General features: G+C 42.7%; 1 protein-coding gene across 3 annotated transcripts in view; it reads right to left on the bottom strand.

Annotated features, from left to right (window-relative positions):
* The window catches only part of SYT1 (synaptotagmin 1), a 551,120-nt gene that overhangs the window by 116,591 nt on the left and 417,890 nt on the right, over nt 1–16,639 (bottom strand). For 2 of the 3 annotated variants that reach the window (XM_056119884.1, XM_056119896.1), the window contains exon 9: nt 11,575–13,080. In XM_056119884.1, coding sequence (XP_055975859.1) covers nt 12,874–13,080 — 207 coding nt within the window. In that variant the 3' untranslated portion in view covers nt 11,575–12,873. Of the gene's footprint in view, nt 1–11,574; nt 13,081–16,639 lie in introns of those variants that run through there. The other variant, XR_008793241.1, reaches the window with a different exon arrangement.

Raw genomic sequence — 16,639 nt, 5'->3', positions numbered from 1 at the left:
AGTCACTCAGCCCATGCATCAGCAGAACGTCTTGCCTCATGGCGGTCACCTGGGCTGAGTCTCGGCTGTGTGAAGGAGGCCAGCAGCAGCTATTTGCAGGAAATGTAAGAAAATGAGGCAACTGTGTTGCTGACAGGAAATTAGTCAGGAACTTATCTTCCAATTGCTTTTTATAGTTTATAAATCATCTGACTACCTCACATTTGCTGGAGGAAGCATGACTTTGATATTCTGAAAGGTGTAGAATTTCCCCCCAGATTTAAAACAAACCAGTCTTCCATATGTTCAAGGAAAATGCAGGATCTATTGCGGCACTGTTACTCTAAAGAGCAATGGGGCTGGAGCGATAGCACAGCTGGTAGAGCTTTCTATCTTGCATGCAGCCAACCTGGGTTTGACTCCCAGCATCCCATATGGTCCCTCAAGCACCACCAGGAGTGACTCCTGAGTGCATGAGCCAGGAGTAACCCCTGTGCAACGCCGGGGGTGACCCAAAAAGAAAAAAAAAAGAGCATCGTTGTTTGCCTAAGGGTCAGAGGCCTTTGGGACTGGAGGCCCTGTGTAGGGTTGTGGAGAACCCACAAAACTGAAGGAGCTGGAGAATTGATGTGGAGGAACTTGTTCGTAGAGAAAGGGCCTCCTCTCCTGCCTGCAATTGCCCCAGTGTCTCCACGCCTGGCTTCCCTTCCCACTAGCCTCACTGGATTTACTGGATTTGGTGTGAAGCTCAGGCAGAGAAAGGAAGCATGGGGGAAGCCAGGGGAGATGTGAGAGCACTTGCATTGGCTCAGAGGTTTGAGATTTGTGCTGCTAGAATCCAGGGACTTGAGACAAAGGGAAGAAAGGAATGTCTGGGGACAGCAGCAAATGTGACACTAAAGAACTTAAAATGTTAATCTGCAAAGCAGAGGAAGCACATGGGGTTTTTGAGAATGAGAGTGACATGACTTGAATCTAATCAGCAAATTAGAGCCTTCTGTATTTGCCTGTGAGCTACAAAAGGTTTTTACATTTGTAAAGAAGTTTTACACGTTGGAGAGGCAGGAAGGGATGAGAGAGGGAGGGAGGGAAGGAGGATGAGCAAAGGAGAGAGAGAACACGATGTCCACAGAGCCCAATATATGTACTCTTTGTTTTTCTACAGAGAAAGTTGGCAGACCCTGGGCTAGATTCAAAAGACATTAGCTACAATTATTGGATGCTGGTTTTACACCAGGTTCAATATCCATTATCTTTAATTCACAAGATTACCTGATTTCTCCCGGCCTGTGCCGCTAAGGGAATGAACCAGCACTAGAACCTGCTTTAGTGGCTGGATCTGGTGCTCCCTGTTCTCTGCAGCAACCCGAGCAGGCGAAGATGTGGTAGAAAAAGGTATTCACCTTGAATTTCCTTTGACCCTGGATGTGAGATGTGATACCTTGTGAGAGAGAGAAAGGCATGCTGGGCGGGTGGGTGGCTGGAACACAGGGAGATGGGAGTGGGACTTGACATGGAGTGACTGAGACAGGAGGCACCTCTTGTGGATGTTGTGTTTCGGAATGCTCCCTTTCACCCATGGCTTCTCTCCCATGATTCATTTTTGTTGTGGGTGTCAAGTATTCCCAGCCAGGTTCAGAGGGCTGGGAATACTTCTAAGAATTCTGATGCTAGGGCTGGAGTGGGTAGGGCATTTTCCCTGCACGCGGCCAACCCGGATTCGATTCCCAGCATCCCATATGGTCCCCCGAGCACCGCCAGGAGTAATTCCTGATTGCATGAGCCAGGAGAAACCCCTGTGCACCGCTGGGTATGACCCAAAAACCAGAAAAAAGAAAAAAGAACTGTGATGTTTCAGCCCTGTGGTGTTCAGCAGAGCCATAGATGATTGGCGATCAAACTTGGAGCTACATACATGCTAGTCACATATTCTGTCCTTGGAGCCAGATCACTTGGCCCCACTCAGGCCACTGGGGGAGAAAAACCTTCTTTTTGGTTTTGGTTCTCCTAAAGAACTTCACATCGGGACCCATGGCCTAGAATGGAACGAACAGGGTGAGAGACTGTCTGAGTTCATCATGTCGACCAAGACCATTCATGGTAACTCACAGTTCCAGAAGGCAGTATCTAAACGCTGGACATGGGAGTCTCCCAGTGGACGATTCCACAACGAAATAGACCACATCATATTCAATCGACGGTTTTGCCTGACTGATGTCACTGTTGTCCCAAAATTTCGAACGGGATCGGACCACCGTCTCCTTCATGCAAAATTCTACTTCACAGAGCGGGGAGAAAGGGCTGCAAAGTTCAAAAAGAGAACTCTCAGAATGACCACCAACTGGGAACTCTTTGGTACTATTGCGGCAACATGGGAAGATGCCATTGTTGACAACATTGACGAGGAATACGATCGACTGGTTCAGCACCTCCACGAATGTGCGAGGAACGCCAAGAGAGAGAGATAGCCGCAAAAAATCGCCTATCTTCGAAAACTCTTGAGCTAATTCGCCAGCGTGGTTTGGCGCATGCCTCAGGCAACCGCAAGCTAACGTCCGAGCTCGCAAAGCAGTGCAGAGATGCGATCAAGGAAGACCTCAAAGAGAGAAGAGCAGAAGTACTGGTAGATGTGGCAGAAGCCGGGAAAAGTATTCGTAAGGCCCGCCTGTCCTTCGCCAACTATAAGACCAAGATGACTGCCCTCCGACGTCCTGATGGATCCATCACATCCTCCAGAACGGCAATGGAGAAGATTATCCATGACTTCTACTCAAATTTCTTTGACAGCCATGTCTACTTGCCGACATACCAAATTCCACAGGATGGATATGTCGTTCCCAACGTTCTCCCTTCTGAAATCTGACACGCCATTTCGTCAGTAAAGAAACAAACAGCACCCAGTCCAGACAAGGTCAGACCTGAACACCTGAAGAACCTGCCTTCAGTACTCATCAATACACTGGCTCGGCTCTTCACTCGCTACCTGTCTGAATGTAAGGTTCCGTCCCAGTGGAAAACCAGCAGGACCGTACTACTGTTCAAGAAGGGAGACATCCATGACATTGGCAACTATCGCCTGATCTGCCTATTGTCTGTCATCTACAAGTTGTTCACTCGAGTCATCCTAAATAGGATTGGCAGAACACTAGATAAAGGACAACCACGCGAGCAAGCAGGGTTCCACAAAGGATTCAGCACCATCGACCATATCCACACAATTACCAAGCTCATTGAGGTTTCTCGGGAGTTCAAGATGCCGCTCTGTTTAACGTTCATTGATTTAAAGAAGGCCTTTGATTCTGTTGAGACGGAAGCGGTCATTGAAACCCCAGCCAATCAGGGCATTCAAGCCCAATACATCAGGATCCTCCATGAGCCGTATTGCGGATTCACTACCAGGATCTCACCATTCTACAAAGAAGTGATCGTTGATGTCAAGAGAGGGGTGCAGCAGGGTGATACCATTTCACCGAAACTCTTCAATGCCACCCTCGAGAACATCATGCGACAACTGGAATGGGAAGGAATGGGAGTGAAGATAGATGGTCGGCAACTACACCACCTCCGCTTTGCTGATGACATTGTTTTAATAACACCAAACATCAGCCAAGCGGCACAAATGCTGGCCGACTTTGACCGTGAGTGTGGGAAGGTAGGACTACAGCTGAATCTTACGAAGACAATGTTTATGAGAAACAGCCTTGTTCCTGACGCCCCATTCGCTCTCAATGGAACGACCATCTCCGAATGCAACAGCTATGTCTACCTAGGTCGGAGGTCAACATGACAAATGACCTGGCACCTGAGCTGTGCAGGAGGAAGAGAGCGGCTTGGAACGCCTTCAAGAACGTCGAAGAAATAACTAAGAGGACAAAGAACCTCCAGCTCCGGGCACATCTCTTTGATTCCACTGTTCTTCCTGCATTAACATATGCCTCAGAGACCTGGGCCCTACGCAAACAAGATGAGAACGCTGTTCAGGTCTCCCAAAGAAGAATAGAAAGAGTTATGCTTGGAATATCACGTTTCACTCAAATGAGAGAAAGAATCCGGAGTTCTGACATCCGTCGACGATCAAGAATCAGGGACGCTGTCTCATTTGCCAAGGTGTCGAAAATCAGATGGGCTGGTCACGTAATGAGATTTAAAGACGACCGCTGGACTAGAGCTGTTACCGACTGGATTCTACGGGATGTCAAAAGACCGCATGGCCACCCACCTACCAGATGGTCAGACTTCTTTGTCAAGATCATGAACGATCGGTTTGAGGCCCTTCATGTTCCCGGAGCGAACAGATGCCATTGGGCTACACTAGCACATGACAGGGACAAATGGAGACGTTACTGGCGCCCGCTCGAGCAAATCGACGACTAACGGGAAGTTAAGTGATTAAGTGTGGTTTTGGTTTAGGTTTTGGGTCATATCCAACAGAGCTTTGGGGTTATTCCTGGCTCTGTGCTCAGGAGTGACCCTTCACTGGCCAACTGTCCACAGGGTAAGCACTTTCACTACTGCGCGGTCTCTTGGGCCCATCATTGACTTTGTAACCACACAGCCTACACTGATGAAGAGCATTGTGACTGCAGAGTGAGAGACTCACAGTCCAGGAGAAGACTGTCTGTACCTGACACGTAGCATATATCATGGTCAGGGAAGGCATGAGGTCTTCCCTCATGCTCTTTGAGAAAAGTGTATCAGAACACACATAGGAGGGTATTGTGTTCAAACTCTAGGAAATTCTGAAAATTTATTTTATGAAAAGGAAACAGACAAAAGCTCATTAATAATAGATTATTCATAGTAGGTGAATAGAATTAGAATAAAATCTCCACAAAAATACCGTTGCAATAATGTTTATGAAAGAAAGAAGTTACTGGGGCTGGAGAGATAGTGCAGTAGGTGGTGAGCTGGCCTTGCATGCAGCCAACCTCTATTTGATCTCTGGAAGGACATGTAGTCCTTCAAGCTCTTCTGGCAGTGATCCCTGAGCATAAAACTAAGAGTAAGCCCTGAGCACCACTGTGTGTGGCCCAGAAACAAAATAAGAAATTAATAGTAACTTAGACATTTAATTTTAGATACATGATTGAGTTGCTGTTTATCTCCTAAAGTCAGGTGACCTTAACTAAAAATTATAAAGACTGTGTGGCAACAAGCAGAATACGACTTGTTTTTCAAGTGGGAAAAAAAATGAATTCTATGTCAATCGTGAGCGCACATTGTAAAAGAAGATGCATATGAACAGGACTTGCATCTGTTCAGAAGTAAAAACTAAAAGGTGTATAGTGATTTTTATTCTATTTTCCTTTCTTCCAGTTAAGTTTATGTAATAAAGCTATCTGTTTAATAAATCCAGGAATCTGATGTCTCAGTGTGTAAAAGAAATCCACTTATCTACATAGCAGGGGAAAAGGCTTGGTGGGAAGGAAGAGGCTGACTCAGATGATACAAGAACACATTAGAGTCACTTCAGTCAGGAAGAAGGTGCAGGACCTTTGTACATCAAAATTATGCATACAAATCCTATTGTAACAATGTTACTTAAGTTATAATAAAAATAAGTAAATAAAATAAACATCAGATACTTGGATTTCCTGGCAATACATGATAAGGTAACTGGATGTTATCAGAATTAAACGATGATGCAGTAGTTATTGATCCAAAGGAAAAATGACCAAGCTGTGGCCTGCATTTGTGACTTTGATGTCCCTGTTCTTTAGGGCAGATGACTATCAAGGGGCCAGAGAATAAATGCTTATTGTCTATATCTGCTTGACTTTTACTTTTCCTTCCATACTTTCATTACCTTGATTTTACTTTGGGAAATTTTACTTTCTGCATCTCTATGGTTCTAAGCCTGGGCAGGTGGCAGGCACTTGGCCAAAGAAAACAGTGGGACTACAATTGGCTGCAATGATTGCCATAAGGATGAAGGTCTGCATTTTGTGAGAGTAGCACTTAGCTGGAAGAATCCAAGTTTGTACATGACAGTGAAGTCAATGCTGAGATGAACAGAATTGGGGAAAGGATACAGTGGAAGAGAAGGATGGGGCAGGAAGAAAGGGAAAGGGAAGAAGATGAAGAGGGAGGGGAGAGAGAAGAGAGGAGAAAGAGATCGTCAATATAATGATGACATTGTTTGAGGCCTTCGATCCAACTATTTTTTATTGTTGTTTGACTTTAGGCAATACCCACACCCTAAGCCATGCCTAAGGCTTATTCTTGTGCACTCAGGGATAACTCCTGATGGGCTTGGAGGTCCTTACGGGATGCCAGGGATCGAATCTGGGTTGGCTGCATGGAAGGCAGTGCCCTACCCATTGTATTTTCTCTCCAGCCCTGGTAACCCAAACAGTTATAACTGTGCAAGGTGGCAACACTTTGCTGCACCAACAGTTTAGAGGAGTTGAAAGATGACAGAGAGAAATCTGAGAAGGAAGTGATTCTTAACTTGCTCTTTGCAAAATTACTTTTAACCTTGTGTGCACCCTAGCTCAAAAAGGGCCAAGAACATTTTGCAAAGGCAAAAAGGCTTTCCTGGCAGGATGGTTACTGTCAGGAAGAAGGATGAAGGTGGCAACTGTGGGGATATGTATTGGTAGGGGAGGGCAAAGAAATCGATATGGCCAGAAAGCAAATTGTTAAATGCAAGTTATTTACAGCCAGCCCCAGATTTTGATGACACATATCAGCAGCAGGTTTGTAAGGTGTTTTTATTTCTGTTCCCTCGCGAGAGCTCCTTCGGCATAATTATGACTCTGGATAATTTGGAAATTTTCTTTGTACATTTTAGTGACAGGCTATTCCTCATTTTTATTTTCCTGCCTTTTTAACCTTTTTATTTCAAAGTCATCATCTGACTGGTTTATGGTAAGGATTTGTGTGCTGTTTAAATCAGTTACCAAACATGAAGGAGTCCTGTTGCATACTTAATAAAGTTGTGTTGCATGCAAGTGCCATCATGGCTGCATTTTCAGATGTGTTGTAGTAAATCTGCATCTGTAGAATAAGAATGTAGTTTCTATACCCGTCTCATCAGGTGTGGGATTGTCAGAGTAGGAGGCATACCTGAACCCTCTAAGGAAGAAACAACATTTAGAAAGTTTGTGAAGCGATAGAGAGTTCATAATAATGTGCATCTCCTCAAAAGGAGTATATTGAAATCCTAAACTCAGAGTGATTGTTTTAGGAGGTGGGCATTTGGGGGAGTCTGTTAGGTGATAGGGGTAGAGCCTTCATGAACAAGGTTAGTGCCCTGTGTTGAGTTACAAGTCCATGCCTCCACACCCCCTATGCTATTTGGATCTTGGCTCTAACCAGGTGTTGTTGAAATCAGATTTTCAACCTGTAGACTGATTAGGAACCAATCAGGAACCAGCTGATAATAACCACCAACACTGATAGGCCAGGAGATAGCATACCAGTTATCTCTGACCCAGGTTTAATCCGAAGCACCCCATTGGCCCCTGAGCACTGCTGGGGGTGATCTGAATAATCACTGGAACTGTAGGACAGCATCCTATGGCTCCTGTATTGATCCCCCAGGCTGGTTGGAGGCTGGTAGACCTCCTGAGTACTACTTGGGAGCACCTCTCACAAATAAAGGGAAAGAAAACCACCCTGTCTATGATATTGTTACCACAGCCTAAGGATATAGATACTGCTCCTTGTCCATTGCCTCTTTCCCACCTTTCTAAGTTCTGCTGTGTACTTGTAAGTGGGCATTAAGGCCCTCTACAACATTCCCTTGACTCCCTTACCAGCTGGAGCAAATTAGGTTTCCATGGGCAAGCTGATTCAGTTATAAACAAGGAAGAAAAGCCAGGAAGAAGGATCTCTTCCTGTTTCCAGCTTCCAACAGCTTTTCCATCATCTGTGTGAGCTCCTATGGGGTCAGGATTTTCTATTGTTTTAGAGAATCTCTAGAACCAGCCTTGAGAGACCCCTGAAAATTGAAGCCCCATGGTGCTAGTTCTAGCCCTCTTCTAGAGTTCTGGCTATACAAATGCCATCTCCTTCATTTGGTTTCCCCAGCCTTATGACCGGTATTGGTAGAGGTGGATTTAGGTAAACCCCACCCTAATTTACATGTTGAATCTCTCAGAATGGTGAGAAAATTCTTTCTGATATTTAAATTTACTGCTCTTTAGTGTTTTGTAAGGGTGGTCCAGGAGTACAATTCTGGCCACTATGGTGGTAGTTGCTGGGTTACCCACTGACTCCGGATGGTCAGTTTCCTTGATTACATTATCTCTTTGAAATACTTGCCATGGGATTGTTTTCATAATAATACCTGTCTGTATTTGTCTTAAACCTATAAACTTTTTGAGAAAATAGAAGTTACTGATACGATGACTTTTGTCTGTCTGATTTAAGATTTTTAAGGTTTTGAACTTCAAGAGTTATTTAAGAAAAAACAATACATTCACTATTGGAAACCAAATGATAGTTTGTTTTGAGACTGCATCCAGCAGTGCTCTGGATTTACTCTTGGCTCTTTGTTCAGGGATCACTCCTGGAGGGAATTTGGGATTATTAGATGTGGTACTGGAAAGCAAACAAGGGTCAGTTTGGTGCAAGGCAAATACCATATTCCCTATACTATATCTGCGGTTCCCCAGATGGTAGTATTTATAATGCTGATTCCCCCTGCCCCCACCAACTCTGGTGAACTTTAAGTTTCCTTTTCTCCACTTATATTTAGTATTGCCAATTGCTTGCTTCAAGTGTGAAATAATTCAGTACTTTCATCCTGTTTTCTTTTTTTTTTTAATAAGGAATGTAAGTTTTTCTTATCTGCAGTGCCCAATAAAAGCTGACTAAAGAGACAATGATGTAGATAGAGACAGAAACGCTCTCAGACCTTTATGTCCTAGTTACGTGAGATCAACTGCTACCACCGTCTTGCTCACTCCTGACTCGAACTCCCAAAGGTTCCTTCAGGACTTTGCACTGTTATCTTCTCTAGCAACCACAGGGAATGTGTTCTAGGCTGGGGTCCACGATATAGATTTCGGATTTAGACGGTTCCATTGGAGAGTGCTCTTGGGAATCCAAGCAGGGAAAATCTTTTGTAGAGGGAGGAGTTGAAAGTAGAAACCTTCTCAGCTAAACCTGGGGCCAAGAGACAGACAGGGCACCCACCTCCCTACACCCATGCAGAGTGGAGGAGAGGAGGCTTATCTCAGCTCACCCAGGTTCCTTGGTAGAAGGAAAAGGGGCAGTTTTCAACAGGTGAGTCTCTGACAGTGCCACCCCAGTGTCCCTTCTCAGTGCTGGAAAGGATTCAGGGGTCACAGCCTCATCTCTTAGGGATTCCAAGTGGTATTGTGACTGTGCACTTACACACCTGCCTGATACTAGTCCTTAGGGCACCTGAAGTACCTTCATCTCTCACTTGTGACCCCAGAACCCAGAAAAAGCATGGTGCATGGTAGGCACCTGATAAATGTTGGACTAGACACAGGAGAGCTGTTTCAGCTCATATTGCAGAGGCAGAGAGTTTCATGTGTCCCGACAGCTTCTGATAATGGCATTTTTTAAAAAAATAAATTGTGTTCTCAGTCCCATTCTGGAGAAACTATGTGATTTAGGTTCTAGTGTGTAAACCCTGGAGGATGTATTATTGGCAAAGCAGAAAAAGTCTAGAAGTGTGCCAGACACATCGATCACCAACAGGGGCAGAGAAACAGGCTGGAATGACAGTGCCCAGGAAGTCTGAAGTTTTCTGCTTTTTTGTTTGTTTTTGGGGACACAGCCAGTGGTGCTCATGGATCTTTCCTGGCTTTGCATTCAGAGGACCATTCAGTGCCCGGACCGAACAGGGGTTGACTATGTGAGGGCAGGTTCCTTAACTCCTTTGCTCTCTTTCCATCCCCTGGGTGATGCTTTCTGGGCAGAATTTTCCTTCAGCCATTCTGCTCTGTTCAGAGGCTTCACTCTGAGTGTGTTCATCAATGCCAGCTTTTGTTTAGCTGCCCCTGCTCCCAGATGGCCCCCAAAGTCAGCAGGATGTCGGCTGCATCACTGTCTATAAGAAAAAGAGTTGAAAGGCGGCAGCATCAACAGGAAATAAAACATTTTTATTGAATATCCATGTAATAGGTTAAGTCATTTTTAACAACAATCAGAAAACTACTGTGGAATTCACTACACAAAATGAAACAAAATTTAAACCACCTCATCAAAAATGAAGGTAAAATACAGCTAAATTAGTTGGCTCGCGGGCCACGAGCCATATGGCAGAGGAAAACACCCCAACATTTCTACAAGGTACAGAGAAAACCCACACATAGAAACACTCAAGCAGGCAGTAAATATACACAAAGGCAACTAGGATCTTTCTAGAGCATCGGATTCTAATACTTTACACAGCTTTGTCAGAAAGGTACATGTGGCGTATTTGAGGATGAATCTTGGTCTTTAAGCAGGTTCAGTCACTGGCGTGTGAGAGACAGCAGAGTACCAACTAATTCTAGGGTAAAAACCCCTTGTCTGGCAGTGTTGCAAGAGAATGCACTAGTAGTACTTCAATGCAAGAAATCATATGTATCCGGCAGCTCGAACCTGTTTGTCTTAAAATGTTTCAGCACAAATTAAAGCTGAAGACAATGAAACTAAATGTCAGCTTCTGGCATTTCTAGAATTTTTTTTAAAAAGTCAGCTAACTCCCTCTCTTTAATAGGGTCCGGTCCTTTGAATGGGAAAGATGTGTTCAAACTATTTAATATCACATCACGACTAGTGCATTCTCTATTATTTAAGTTTGGACCATCCACAGGAGAGGGAGATCTTCTGTTCTTTGATGGTCCCAGTTCTAAAGAGTTTGCTATGACTGGGCTAAATGGGCTAAAGAGCTGGCCTCTGCTTTTCTGAGAAAAGAATTATGACGGGAATTCCAGTTTTACCAGGAAACAGCCATTTTCATGTTCGAAACCTACCATCAGCCCTTTGTGAATTCTCTTTGAGTTTTTAAACGTGGCATGATCTCCTACCATCTGAACATGAGGTTCCCCCTTCATTTCCTCCATTTGGTTTTGGAATCCATGAAGATCAGCTTTCACCTTGGGGCATCACTTGCTCTTTGTGGCCCAGGGGTCACAGAAGCAATGCAAGAGAAGCCGAGACGTGGCCTATCAGACAGGCTGCCCTTCTACAGAGTGGTTGTCTACCATGATGGGGGAAAAATATGTAAATATTGCACAGTGCTTGACAGAAAGCTGTGTATTCCACCCCATTCTATGTAGCTTTGCTTGTCCTATGCATAGCGGTTCAGTTCAGAATTGGTCCTTTGTAATGAGAACTGTTTGTGCTACACACACCTTGGGCAGTGCAGTAGAAGGGAATGGCAGTATTGTCACAAGATCACTACGGAATAAATTGAGTGCTATCCACTGAGGAAACTACGTGTCTAAGCACACACGGCAGTCACAGTGTTACACAGAGCAGTCCTTGGAGACTCTTATGGAATGACTAGTAGCTTCATAATAGTGCCATTTACTACAGAGTAACATTGAAAACAGTTAAAAACTCTTCCTAAATCAAGCATCTAGTATACATAAGAGGTTGCTTCAGTTTTCTAGAACTTGTTCTTGGTTTTGTTTCACCTTTTTTTTTAAAGGACAAATTAAAACTTAATAAGTAAAAAGAGCATATAAAAAGATCACTAGCTGTTTTGGCTTAATTGAAGTGCATTCAGAACTATGGCTAATTATCTTTTTTTTTCCTTTTCATCTTTTGACGGGATTACAATACTGTCTGTTTACCACAAAGTAATTTTGTGTAATAAACACAGATTGCTGTGTTAAAAATATTCTGCATTCCTTCTAATCTGAGTTTATGTAATAAAATATTTTGTTACAAAGTCTAATGTGCAAACGTTTTGGAACTATGGGAAGTGTGAAATCTGGAACAGAGTTCACAGGATGTACATTTTGTATAAAGGTGACAATGGAGAGCTACTATTTTTCTTTTTAAATAGTCAGGCAATATTTCAGAAATGCTGACTACTCCCTTCAGCTTCTTCCCACCCACCCCACCCCCAGACAAATGCACACACAAGTGCACACACACACACGCACACACACCCATTCCCACGCATGGAACATCATCATTTCATTACTCTATATGCAGTAACATGAAATCATTGACTCTTTTCAGCTGCTTCCTCCAATATAGGAGTCAAGCCCTGATTTAAGCTTTGTTGATATGTACAGACAGATGCTGTTCTGGTTTGTGGCTATCTTCCTAGAGGTCAGCCTGGACGCTATTCAGATCATGCTAATTTGCCTGTAAAGAAATTCTACAAAATTGGATTTACCTACCTATGTGTGTATAGGTATATCTTGGTTCTCAAATGATAATAGAAAGCTCAGGTTTAAGTTGTCCTTTAAGATGTCAGTTTTACTGTACTAGTGCCTTAAAAGTTGATAAGTTTTTGCTGGAATGCAGACGATACTATATTTACCATATAATATATTATCAGCTCTCCTATATCTCAGTCAATTTACATAGTTTAAAATAGAACATCTTATTAAAAACATCTAGATATACACAGATTAGGAAACGCTTACAACATACAAATACACAAACTAGAAAGAAATCTTTAGCATACTGGTATATACAACGGTGTGATACAATAAATAATTTCAGTCATGCTCTATCTACACATCATATTGCTTAAAAGAAGAGTATATTTGGAGGGTAGTGGTATGATGAAGGGCTTGGGGTTGCTCTACGTTTAAATTTGTGCAAATTAAAACAGGATCTGAAGTACCACTGAATTGTATTAGGAACGCATGGCTGGAAAATGAAAGGACCCATATTACTGAGGTATTTACAGATACTGGCTAAAGAGCACTATGTAGGCAAACGCAGAAAGGCTTCTTCTTCCCTTTACTTCTTGACTGCCAGCATGGCATCAACTTCCTCCTCTACCTGCAGGGTGTGCCACTGGGCAATGGGTCGCCTGGGATTGGCCAGCATGTCTGACCAATGTCGCAGCTCCGCCCCGGTGCTATTGTAGCCCACAAAGACTTTGCCGATAGCATCGTTCTTGCCAATCTTGTCATAGTCCAAAACAGTTACCACCACTTGCACTTTCTGAAAAAAAAAAGACAGACAGTGAACATTATTCACCCAGCTCTAGAGATAAAAACCTATTATAGAACTCTGTTAAGAGCAAACACTAAGAAATCAGTACTAATTCCCATACACCAGGATAAACTTGAAAATGATGTGAATGTGAAAATCTGAGTACAGTTCCTGACAAAGGAGTCACATCCTATAGGAACTTGGCTTACTATCTTCTCTTAAATAATATTTTAAAAATATATCTAGCACTATTATAAAGCCATTTTTGCAAACTATTCATCTACTTCTCACGGTAGCTCCTATTAATACTATTACACAGCAAGATACTCGACTGAGCTCCTATACATTTATTTGGTTTCCAGAATTTATGCCCTAAACCACCATGTCATGCTCCTGATGTTGATGTATGTTCACTACTAAATGTACTGGGATTATTTGGTTGTCATATCACCAAAAAAATATCATTCTTTTTTTTCTAATTTACAAAGCAATCATATACCAAATAATCATCTTTTTTTATGGAGAGGGGAAGATACACCCAGTGTTTTATATAAAACGAATATAGAATATCAGCAGAACACATGATTTTATGTGAGTATCAAATATAACTAACAATAGAGAGGGTTCAGTGGCTGAAAATTCCTGCTCATCAAGCGTGAGGTCATGAGTTTGATTCTTGGTATCATCTACATGTGCTAAGTGTAGTTCCAGGGGCCCTGCTGCCACCCCCCAACCACTGACATTCAGGCACATACCAGGTGTGAATGAACACCACAACTAAAGATGTATAAGCACCTTGTATAAGGAGTGCTTCTGATGAGCATGCGTGTGAGCACCACAGTGACCCTCAGGGGCACTGCACCTGGCATATGTGCATGCCTCACAAGTACTCTCCTAGTGAACAGCAAAACCTAATGAAGTCCTGTCACAATTATCATGGCAGCAGCAACAATGGGTGAAAGGATTCAACAAATTTTTTTAGATGTCACAATCAAAGGTCACTGTCCTCCTGTTGTTCATCGATTTGCTTGAGTGGGCCCAGTAATGTCTCCATTTTAAGACTTGTTATGACTGTGTTTGGCATATCGAATACATCACGGGTAGCTTGCCAGGCTTTGCCGTGCAGGCGAGATACTCTTGGTAACTTGCCGGGCTCTCCAAGAGGGGCGGAGGAATCGAACTTGGGTGGGCCATGTTGGCCGCTTGCAAGGCAAATGCCCTAACCACTGTGCTATCGCTCCAGCCCATCAAAGGTCAGTCTTTAAAAAAAAAATTTTTTTTTTTTACATTTTTTGGCCATACCCAGCGATGCTCAGGGGTTACTCCTAGCTCTGCACTTAGGAATTACTCCTTGTGGTGCTTGGGGGACCATATGGGATGCCGGACATCAAGCCTGGGTCAGTCGTGTGCAGGGTAAACGCCCTACCCACAGTACTATTGCTCTGGCTCAGTAAGCATTTATTGAGCAACTACTATATCTCTGAAGCTGATATCAAGTAGAAAAAATCAGTTTGACAACCCAGATTTTAATGCTTTAGGCTGTGTTTATTTAGTAACTTGTTTTTTGGGAACTCAGTAAACAAAAGTAAACCCATGTTGTTCATCATTGATTTGCTCGAGCGGGCCCAGTAATGTCTCCATTGGAGACTTTGTTGTTACTGTGTTTGGCATATCGAATACAACACGAGTAGCTTGCCAGGCTCTGCCGTGCAGGTGAGATACTCTCGGTCGCTTGCCGGGCTCTCCGAGAGGGGCGGAAGAATCAAACTCAGGTCGGCCATGTTGGCTACTTGTAAGGCAAACGCCCTATCGCTCCAGCCCAAACCCATATTATTATGTTATAAAACACTTAAAAAATACATATTGATTGGCTTCCTAAGTGGTGAATTTGAATTTGTACGTATGGTCAGAATGTACAGTGGTTCCAATCTGGAAACTGAGTGCAAGGATAAAGAGTTTCAATAAAACCTGATGGCAACTGGTGACCAGGAAGAAAAGGACAGATACTGCAGTTGTGAAAGCGAGGCAGGGAAGGGTGGAAATCCAGCTGAATTATAGCCCTTTGATGGAACGTAAACCCTGAGGACTGCATTATTGGGCCAATGTGCTGAGAGATGGTGCTGATATACAGCTTCCCATTAGAGCAAACGACCATTTCTAAAAGTGGAATTTAGAATGTAAAATGCAACACACTGACGATAAAGGAAACACGTTTTCATCTTCCCCTATGCAGCCTTGGATTGATTCCATTATCAAGGGAATTACCTATCCACTGGATGATATTTGAAACTGAGAAAAGAGTCACCACAGATCTGAGAAGTGTTTGCAAGCAAATTCATCAGAATATCACATCTCAGGGAATCAAGGGCAGGGGGCAAGAGGGGTGCTCTGCACAAAAGTGATGTGGCTTTTCCAAGGCTGAATTGAGTACTTGGGATGAGTTTATATATTGCATGTAGGAATGAATTGATAACACTAAAAACAAAAATACCCTTATGAGGACTCTGCATTAATTTTTACAGCTGCTTATGTGATTTACTTCTGCACTCTTCTTTTGAGGGGAGGAAGGGATGTAACATTTGTGTGTGCTTCTGGAAATAAGCATGCTTTGTTTCTTTCATAACGCATGTAATAGGGACTGAGGCATGTAAACAGAAAATCTTATAACCCCAGGATTAAGAAAACTTAAATGCCTATTTTCAGCATGTGAAATAATAGGCTGTTTTCAAAATGCAAAGTTGTAAAGCAGGCTGGTGGGGGAAAAGAAAAAAAAAGCATCCGATTTTCTCGAGAAACAGGAGGAGGGACACAATCCAATATATGCTTCATTATTTTCATGCCTAAAATACTCAACATTGGGCTTGGGTTCTCTGTCCAAACAAAATGTTATGGTCTCTAAAATGTTGCTTCAGAAACCCAATAGTTTTCTTGTTTTTACATACATTTCAATACATTTACATATATTGTAATTTATAGTTGAGAAAGGCCATTTACTTTTAAAAGGTATAGAATTGTAGCTCAAAGGAACAAGTTTTCAATAGGATTTTTCATGTAAATGTCCTTCTTTCTAGTGTTTTGTGGAACTAAGCAATAAAATGCCAGGAGGCATTAGTTTTCTGGGAAGAATGTCTTAGAACTGAAAAGAGTTCACTGAACAAATACAGTGAGGTAAATTGCTGGAGTAAAATAGGATGTCTTAGAATTCTGCCAGTGGGTCTAAGGCAGAGAATGTATTGGTTCAGGCTAGTCAACAAGTGACTGGAAATCTTCATTTTTAATTAATGGCCATATCATTTATTTGTAAAACAACTATGGAAAGTAAATGAGTATATATAGTTTGCTGCCATATAAAAGTGTATATGAGGATGATTATGTAAATACCATAAATTAATGTGATGACAGTGAGATTATTGCTAATTTTTCATTATTTGTTGTTACTGTGTCTGGCATATCATTTTTTAAAACTCTGGAAGGAATAATGCTATGGCTTAGAGTGCTTGCTTTTTAAGCATATGTTTATGAATTTGAGTCCTGGTGTCCTTCCTGCACCTAGTGAATTCGAGTACCT

The sequence above is a fragment of the Sorex fumeus genome, unplaced genomic scaffold, assembly GCF_029834395.1.
Source record: "Sorex fumeus unplaced genomic scaffold, SorFum_2.1 ptg000003l, whole genome shotgun sequence".
Taxonomy (NCBI): domain Eukaryota; kingdom Metazoa; phylum Chordata; class Mammalia; order Eulipotyphla; family Soricidae; genus Sorex; species Sorex fumeus.
The sequence above is the reverse complement of the archived record's forward strand: the minus strand, read 5'-3'. Positions and strand labels throughout refer to the sequence as shown.